This window comes from Ceratotherium simum, chromosome 12 (assembly GCF_057802395.1).
Source record: "Ceratotherium simum simum isolate JZ-2026a chromosome 12, ASM5780239v1, whole genome shotgun sequence".
Taxonomy (NCBI): domain Eukaryota; kingdom Metazoa; phylum Chordata; class Mammalia; order Perissodactyla; family Rhinocerotidae; genus Ceratotherium; species Ceratotherium simum.
In genome coordinates, this window is record NC_141911.1 from 59,687,443 (window position 1) to 59,697,289 (window position 9,847).

The following is a 9,847-nucleotide window of genomic DNA, read 5'->3' on the forward strand; positions in this document are numbered from 1 at the left end:
ATGGACAATGAATCGTTGAAATTTGTTGCTATTCACTTGGGTAATCAAATATTTAATAGGTTTCTTTCATGTTTTCAATACCACCAGATCATTATGCAGTAGATAATTATGTATGACTATGACTAAATCTTTCATAATTACAAAAGATAAAGAAAAGCTTTTGAGATTCTTCTCCCATGCTATGCCTTCTGTCCTCCCTAAGTTATTTAAACCTTGGGAGAGGTGTAACATCCTATGAGTGTTCCTATTTAGAACTCTGACTTGAACCACATGAATTTAATAATAGCTAGGATTTCAGCCAGATCCTCGGTGTATTCTGTCTGATAATCTGAGACATAGCATGGTTCTCAGATGGTTGTGTTTCTGTAACACAAGAACGTTTGAAGAGAACTGCTGCTTCCAATTTACATCAAGTTGAAATGCACTGAGCCCCCTAATGTGTTCTGGGCACTGGGCTGTGCTTGGAAGCCTAGATTCTTTAATAACAAACGTTATATTTCTTTAGACATCAGATGGCTCTAGCCAAAATGGTCTTGAGAATTTTTCACACCTTTAACCCCTTGCCCAAGTGTAAGGATTTGGTAAAGACAAGTGATAAACAGAAATTTTATTTTATGCTCATTAAAACAAATATACATTCTAAAGTATTACTTTTTATTTCAGGCAATTTTGAAAAAGAGTACAATGATGTCACAATCAAGATGATTTTTGCTATAGTGCAAATAATTGGATTCTCCAATTCCATCTGTAATCCCATTGTTTATGCATTTATGAATGAAAACTTCAAAAAAAATTTTTTATCTGCAGTTTGTTATTGCATAGTAAAAGAAACCTTATCTCCAGCACGAAGACATGGAAATTCAGGAATTACAATGATGCAGAATAAAGCAATGTTTTCCCGGAGAGAGAACCCAGTAGAGGAGACCAAGGGAGAAGCATTCAGTGATGGCAACATTGAAGTCAAATTGTGTGAACAACCAGAGGAGAAAAAACATCTCAAACAACCTCTTACCTTGTTTAATTCTGAACTTTCTGAAAATTCTGCTGTAGGCTGTGGGCATTAATTAGAACATTGTCTTCATAATTAATGCCACTAATATCTTAATCTGAAGAGAAAATTATTTTGAGCAAAAGTCAAAGACTTTTTTATTCTTAGAATGATGAAAAGAGGGAAACTTAAGTCATTTTTCCATAAAAAAATGACATTGTATGTGAAAACAGAATTTTGAAAAATTAGCAAACCATCCTTGTAGATTATAAAAGTGAATTTTAAAAAAATATTGTACAGAAATAAATGTTTTTGGCTAGTCATTTTTCCCCCATGCAGTCAATGGAATGTGACTTTCTATGTCTTGCTAAATTGAATGAGAAAATAACTTAAGAATTATATCTTTCTTCTGGAATAAGTATAATAGTTGAACACTATAGTGTAATTTTTAGTACACTGTTGAAGCTTGGTGATACAGTCTCTTGCAAATGAGGTCTGTCCAATAATCATAAAGTCGAAGAGGATGGAGAAGCAGCAAAATAACAGATGAGATGAGATTTAGAGGCAGAGAGATGCCTGGGTTTGAGCTCCTGATAGCCCAGCCAGTTACCATTGCTGTGATGACTGGCAAGTCATTTAACCTCTTTAAGCCGCCATTCCTTCCTGTGTCACCTGGGGGGTTCCTCCTCTTTTTCACAGAGTCATTGCCAGAACAAGATGAGACATGAGCAGGAGAGCACTGCGTTCTCTCAAGCACCCTCCAGTTCTGAAGCATTATAGTAGCTCCTTGTGACTCAGGCCTCCCCTTTCTGCTCCCTTTTCCTTTCTGAGACTTGCCCTCAACCCTGCCCACCTTTCCACTGGTGCCTATTTTGGAACTGGTTTCTCTAATCAAAAGAAGAAAGTTTCTGGGATCCCCATTTATAGGTTGACTGTAATGTATTTAGACCAATCTAACTATCTCAAGTATTTATATTTTTAAGCCCTTTATTTTCACTAGAGGGATGACAGACTTTTTGTCATGTAAAAGGGCTTCTAGGTGCAGTTAGACGAGAAAGAGAATCTACTCCAAACCCGTGAAGTTTTACTGTGCCTAAGACTGACCTCCAGGAGAGCTGGGTCAGGAGAAACACTAGAGTTCCCCACCCATATTCCTTACCTAAATCTCCCTTAAACTCGACTCCTCTCTCTTCAGTCTTCTGCTCCTACTCCCAAATGTCATGGATGCAGAGGCCACCATCCTAGTGCCCTGTCACTTCCCTTTCAACATCTGAGATGCCCAAAAGTCAGATCACAGCCTCATGGCCAAAGTGTTTCTTCTGCCTCCAGTTTTCCAGCACTTGTTTTCCAGCCAGGTAATAGAAAGGAAGAGAAACTGAAGAACTCGCAGTGTATTCCACTTGTAAAGCTTTCAAGTTTGGGAACCAGAGAACTGGGGCCATTTCAAGATACAGACATTTAATTTTATTTGTGTGTTAATGTAAGCACAATATGTAATGTAAGTTAATGTAATGTGAAGATGAAACAGTGTGTGGTATTAGCAAAAAATATCAATATGACACAGGAAAGTTAACAAAGTCAAGAAAGGAGAAGTCTCTGATGATTTGGTTTGTGTTGAAACAGACTCACTATGGATTGGTTTTGTACACTGTCCTCCTGTAATGCCTGGTTACCCTGTAGCAAAACAATGATTATCATTAATCATTAAACCATTAAAAATGAATCAGACTCACTGTTTTTGGTTATCCTTATTTAATCAGCAAATATTCATGTGACTGTTCCTAAATTTGATGTACACATGCTCCAAATATGACAATGAAAAACAGATAAATCCACGCTGTTACTGACCATTTAATTATTAAGAATAGAGTTTTTTTTAAAAAAAATTCCTGAACATTGCAGAGCTTGATATAAAAACAGTTAGATTTTAGATAATAATTTAAATATTTACCGGACAGCCTGTGAAAGCTTTTCTCTTTTTTTGCTCGCATTGCATTAATGCTGTTTCAGAAACAAAAATAGTTATAGCACATTTTTTGTCCTTTAAACATATAAATCTTCTGCTCTGTTATAAAAGTTTGGAAGAGAAATCTGTTCCAATCCATTACTAAGAAACTCTGACTGTCATCCAAAGAAGCTCTGAGTCCAGTCTGGACACTGAATCCTGACAATGGTGTAACACAGCTTAGGACTCCATCAAGAGTTCATCTTGGATTTGCAAAAGGAGCCCTGGTTATGGCCTCTCTCTTTCCCTAACTTCCCAGTACCCTGAATCTCTTGAACCTCTTTGTCCTCCCCCTAGGGATCTGCTCTTTCCCTCTTTTTTACTCTGCCCTAGGCTGTCACTCATTTTATTCCATCTGGTTTTCCCTTATCTTGTGCTTGGAGTGAGAACTGAAAAGTTCTCTTTGGATCCAGGAGGTAGGGTTGAGGAGGGGTACAGAAAACTACTCTTCCATTTATTAGCGTTTGGGTAAAGTATCTATGAAATCAGTGAAAAGATGTGTATCATTGCTTAGACCTCTAAACCGTTTATTTTGTTATGAATTATTATGCCAAAGAGAGTTCTGTGTCTTTTTTTCCCACTCTACCAAAGAATATGCACCTTCTCTTATAGTTTGTTATGGGTCAGGACACCAGCATTATGCATGCTAGTTTGACTATAGACTAATTTCTAAATCCAGAGTAATTTTAAAAAGAAGAACCAAATTGCAAGACTTATACTACCTTATTTGAAGACTTATTATAAATTACAACAATCAAGAGAGTGTAGCCTTGGCCTGAGGATAGACACATAAATAAATGCAAAAGACTAGATATGCCAGAAGTAGATGCACACATATATGGTCACCTTATTTTGACCAAGGTGGCAACATAAGTCAATGGGGAAAGGAAAATCTTTCAAATAAATTATTCTGGAACAATTGGATATCCAAGTACCAAAAATAGGGCATTGATCCTTATACTATATATAAAAATTAACTCATAATGCATCATAGACTTAAATATAAGAGCCAAATCTATAAAACCTCTAGAATAAAACATAGAAGAAAATCTTTGTGCCTTGGCTTAGGTGAGGCAAAGATTTCATAGACAGGGCACTAAAGGCAGAAAGCCTCAAAGGAGGAATTGATAAAATGAATTCCATCTAATAAAAGACTTGTGCTTGAATGTTCATAGCAGATTAATTCAAAATAACCAAAACCTGGAAACAATCCCAAAGTTTATCAACTAGTGAATGAGTTAAAAAATTGTGGTAAAGCTATCCAATTGAGTATAACTCAGCAATAAAAAGGAATTAACTATTGATGCATCTAACAACAAGGACCAATTTCAAAAGTATTATGCTATGTGAAAGAAGCCAGGCAGAGGAGACTATATACTCTATGATTCTATTTACATCAAATTTCAGAAAAGACAAAACTATAAGGACAGAAAAGAAGCAAGTTGTTGCCAGGGGCTAGCTAAATTTAGATAATTAAATGCAAAAGGCATGATAGACTTTTTTGGATGATAGAAATGTTCCAAATCTTGACTCTGGTTGTGGTTACTTGACTTCAAACATTTCTTAAAATTCATAGAATTGTACACATTAAAAAGATGAATTTAGGGCTGACCCGGTGGCTTAGCGGCTAAGTGCGCGCGTTCCACTACTGGCGGCCCGGGTTCGGATCCCGGGCCTGCACCGACGCACCGCTTCTCCAGCCATGCTGAGGCCACGTCCCACATACAGCAACTAGAAGGATGTGCAGCTATGACCTACAACGTTCTACTGGGGCTTTGGGGAAAAAAAGGAGGCGGATTGGCAATAGATGTTAGCTCAGAGCCGGTCTTCCTCAGCAGAAAGAGGAGGATTAGAACGGATGTTAGCTCAGGGCTGATCTCCCTCACAAAAAAAAAAAAAAAAAAAAGATGAATTTATTGCATGCAAATTATACTTCACTTTTTAAAAATACATAAGGGAGTTTCATTTTGAAACACAAAAATGCCAAATGCTTATATGGTTCCTTGACCTGTAGAATAAGATCTGCTATAGTAGGAAAAACCTAGTGGAAGGCTTTGAAATTTCCCTACCACCCCCACCACCAGCAGCCAAGAGAGTAAATCAAAAACAATATTGCTTCCCAGAGTGAACAAAAGAGACTCGTGCCACTCTCAAAGATTTAAATGATGTAACATACGTACCCATCATATCCCCATTTAATTCACCAATTGAACCCCGCAAAACCGGGATAAAGCGTAATGAATGACAGTGAACTACCACAAACTTAAGTCAAAGCTCCAAGTGCTGCTGCTGTGCTGGATGTGGTATCTGTACTAGAGCAGATTGCCACAGCCTCTAGTACATTGTATGCAGCTATGGATCAGGCAAATGCATTGTTTTCAGTGCCTACTAAAAAGGGGAATCAGCAGCAGTTCACAGTCACATGAGATAGACAACAGTATACATGCCATTGTTTTAATAACCAAGATTATGTTAATTTGCTGTTACTTTACAATATAGTCCCGAGGGATGTGAACTGTCTGGCTATCCCACAGAAGATCATTTTTGTCCATTATACATATGACATTATACTACTTTGATCTGATAAGCAAAGAAATGGCAAGAACTCTACTTTCGTATCTCCTGTGCTCCAGAGGGTGGGAGATGACAGAGACAAAACATAAAAAGATTTAGAAGCTGCCACACTGGTGAAGTTTGTAGGGGTCTTATCTTCTGAGAACTGGCAGAACACAGCTTCCAAAATAAATGATAGGTTTTTGTACCTTGAACCTCCTATCACTAACAAAGTACAATACCTAGTAGACCTCTTTGGGCTTGGAAGGCATTATATTCTGCCCTAGGGAATACTGTTTTGACCCATTTATTGGTGAAATGGTATGTTGATAGTTTTGAGTGGGCCCCCAGAGCAAGCAGGGGCTCTGCAGCAGTTTTAGGTTACAATACAAGTAGCCCTGTCACTTGGACCCTGTGACCTAGAAGATCCAACAGTCTAGGTTGCACTATGAGAAATTCTGTCACCTGGATCACATGACCCATGAAATCTCATTGTACTAGAAGAATCTGTGTTAGGTAAAGATGTCATATGGATCTTCTGGCAAATTGCAATTAAAGAGTTGCAGTGCATATCCCTGGATTTCTGGAGCAAGCCCATGTCATCTACAGCAGAGAACTATTCACCACAAAATGTAGCTCCTGACATGCTACTGGGCCCTATGAGAGACCAAGTGTCATACCATCCAGTGACCACGTGGTCAAAACTGCCTATCATGAGCTGGGCACTGTCACATCCACCAAGTCATAGGTTGGGCAGACTCAGAAACAGTTCATATTAAGATGGAAATAGTACATCCAGGATCAGTTAGAGCAGGTCCAGGGGGCACAGACAAGCTGCACAAACAGATGGCACATTCCTCCCTATCACTCACCAATCTTGCACCAATGTCCGTTCTCTAGCTCATACCCATGGTCTCATGTTTGTTTGGATTATCAGTTGCTGAGAGAGATGTGTTAAAGTCTTCCACTATGGTTTTATATTTGTCTATTTCCTCTTTTACATCAGCTAGCTTTTGCTAATGTGTTAAGGCTGTATTATCAGGTACATGCACATTTAGGATTCTCATGTCTTTCCTTATGATTGGTCATTTTATCATTATGAAATGTTCCTTTTATCTCCAGTAGAAACAGAGAAATTTTCAAAGAAAAAAAAGAATTATCAAAAGGTCTTCTTTAAATATATTTAACAAAATGTTGAGATGATGTGTACTGCTGTTCATAGATAGAAACAACAACTCAAAAATAGAAAAAATCTGAGTGCCTACCAACAGAGGAATCACCAGATATATTACATTACATCCATATAGTCTTTATTTTCAGAGAATGTTTATTCCCATGTGTGGCGGGTGAAGTAATGCTAATAAAATGTGAAAACTACACATTCAGGAATTTCCTTCTAATACTCAACCTGACCCTTTCCACTCCCCATATAGTCTGCAAAAATGAAATTCCTTTCTTTATCACTCCATAAAGAGTTATTCCTCCATTCTCAGCTCACTAACGTAGCCTGAACATGATTATCTGCTTTATTGCCCTAAAATTCAACCTGGAGCCATTTAATTCCATTATCTGTAAGGCTAGCAGGTTCTTTAAATACCATGCTGAGAAGTTATTGCTATGAGCAATGAGTTAAAAAGCAGTTCAGCTACTTTTCAAATGTAGTATTTGTAGGTTTTATGTGGAATACAGGAGTCCTTGAAATGATGAAACAAAGACAGACTCACTCATTACAAAGTATAGACTGGCAGTGTGTTTTTCTCCTTCGCTTGCTCAACAAATATTTTTGGAGCTCCCACTGTATGTCAAACCTAGACACCCTCTTTCCATTTCAAGATCAAGAAAATCCTTGTACTCTGAACCAGATGAGTCAGTAAAGGGTTGGTTGGCAAATGAGAGAATAAGGGAAAGAAAGTTATAAAAATCAGGTGAATCCATAAATTTTAAAAACACACATAGCTTTCCTGGCTTAAATCTCAGCCCCTTTTTCCTCTTGTTCACCAAAATTTTTGTTTTCTAGAATTGAGATTACTGTTCATCTATAAAAGAAAAAAAAATCGGAAAGGAATGAGATGACAATGACATAAAATATGCTCCTATTTGAATCAGGAGAATTGTGAGAGGACAGAACAAATGAACTATTGTTCTGACTCCACTGTTTTCTGGTTACTAAGCCAGATTCCTTAGCTGCTGCTATGTTTACAATATTGTGTTAACTCAGGAAAACCTAGCTATAAAGAAACTGTTTTAAAATTAATTTTTAATGAACTGGCAAAGGCAATTTTCAAAAAAGGGGATTTCAAGAAAAAAGAGCATCTGAGAAACCTACAATTATATCTCTTCTCTGTAGGGAGTAGGCATTTCAAATGTAACAGTTTTTCTCTAAACTCCACAAGCCTGAGTGGGTTAAAAAATAATTAAGGAATCATTCCTTGTTCAAGATAGCAGGCTGTGTAAACAAATTTATTTTCCTTCCTCCTGAGATCCTACCAGAATGATAATAAAGGAATAACAAAATATATAAACCCACAACAATGATGAAGAAGAGAAGATAGTCACAGTGGATGAGGATTTTAAATAAATTTCTTGAAAACAAAAACTGGGTGTTAATTATGAACATCATAATGATGAAGAAAAACAGAGGAAGTCAGAGGTTAGAGTATACCCAGAGTAGACCACAATAGTGGGAGGGAATTATTCTCTTCAGCGGAATCCTAGAGAGACTTGGGATCTTTTACATGATATCTGCATTGGAGAGTGAGAGAGAGTTGGGTGGAAATAGGAGAATTCATTGATTATATGTCTACAGAACAGTCAGCCGCTCCAGTCCATTCCATCATCTGCCATGAACCAAATGGCCATCAAGAAATTGTTTACCTCTCAGTCCTTAACACTTCCTCCCTTCAGACACACACAGAGTTTTCTTCCTGAAAGAAACCAAAGGAGAACTATAGCAGTTATTGTGAATATTTGCAGAAACCTCAGTGTTCTGGAATGCTAGAGTGCCCAAGTGTGATGACCAAATCCACACCCAATTACCCTAAATCAAAGCCAACCACTTGACACCCTCAGCCCATGTCCACAGAGCTCTTGATCAGCTTCACGTTTCTGCATTCTTAAAGGATTGGAAGACATTTTAGAAAACCCTGAAAAATGAAGGAACAAGACTGAGATAGATAGAATATCTAGAATAATCAAATAGTTCAAGGTAACAAAAAAGAACTTAGAAATGAATTTAATTCGTATTCTCATAGAGATTTAAGATATTGCTTTTATAAAGCCGTAAATAAAGCATGCTACAAAAAGGAACAATTGGATTAATAAACCTCTGGGAAATTCAAAATAGATTGCTGAAATTTAAAGTAGATAATTTACTCATCCTTATTTCCCATATTTAATAGGATCCTCCACAAAACTTCCTTCAAAAGTGTTTTCTGACGTATGTTTTCTGGCAAACCTCTGGAGGCTATGTTCATCATTCAGAGTGCTGCCTGGAGACAGATGGCACATCCAAACCGACTAATCTGAGACAAGATTAATAAGGGGATCCTTCACAGAGTGAGCAGGGTACAGAAAAACAAAAGGGTTAGTGCAGTACCAGCTACTAATACCAGCAAGGTCCTTTTCCAGTCACTGGACCTGAAGATGGGGCAGGAGGAGGAGGAGGAGGAAGATGACAAGGAGGAGGAGGAGAAAAAGAAGAAATTGAGAGAGAGCGAGGGAACTGTGTGGAAAGAGCTAACTAATAGAAACTATGACCCTGGGTAGAGGCGTGCAGCTGCCCGTGCTACCCTTCATGGAGGGTGCCGTGGACTTAAATACGCTGACCTGACTCCTTCTTCCCTCTGCTCTGCTAGCGGTCTCCATTCCCAGAACACGATCAAACTTGGGAGCCCCTTGATTCAGGCATGGAGCAGAGTGATGCACGGTGGATGGTTCTGGGTGGGCAAATAGAAAATATCCAGTACATGTATGCCTGAACATATGTGGATAGAAAAGTCTAAGTCCTAAGTTCATTTCTTCCAATATGTCTAAATCTGCAATGTTTTTGCCTTTTTGATACCAAAGTGGCTGTTTAGATTTCTGATGTCAGTCTGAGACGTCTTCTTTCTCTTCAGCATCTTTTAAAACTCACTCTTTGTCTTAAATCTTATAAAATTTTTCTATCGTATATTCAGATGTGTATTTTTTGCTTTGGCACTTTTTGAATACCTTCTGTCCGATGTTTCTAACATTTATTTTTGAAAAATTCTTAGTTATTTCTTCAGATATTTTCTTCCCTCTATTTTTAGTTTTCTTCTTGG

General features: G+C 37.8%; 1 protein-coding gene across 1 annotated transcript in view; it reads left to right on the top strand.

The window, feature by feature from the left end:
• The window catches only part of QRFPR (pyroglutamylated RFamide peptide receptor), a 49,493-nt gene extending 46,772 nt beyond the window's left edge, over positions 1-2,721 (top strand). The window contains exon 6 of the mRNA XM_004426533.3: positions 664-2,721. Within this exon, the coding sequence (XP_004426590.1) occupies positions 664-1,064 (401 nt within the window). The 3' untranslated portion in view covers positions 1,065-2,721. The remainder of the gene's footprint in view (positions 1-663) is intronic.
• The last annotated feature ends 7,126 nt before the right edge of the window (positions 2,722-9,847 follow it).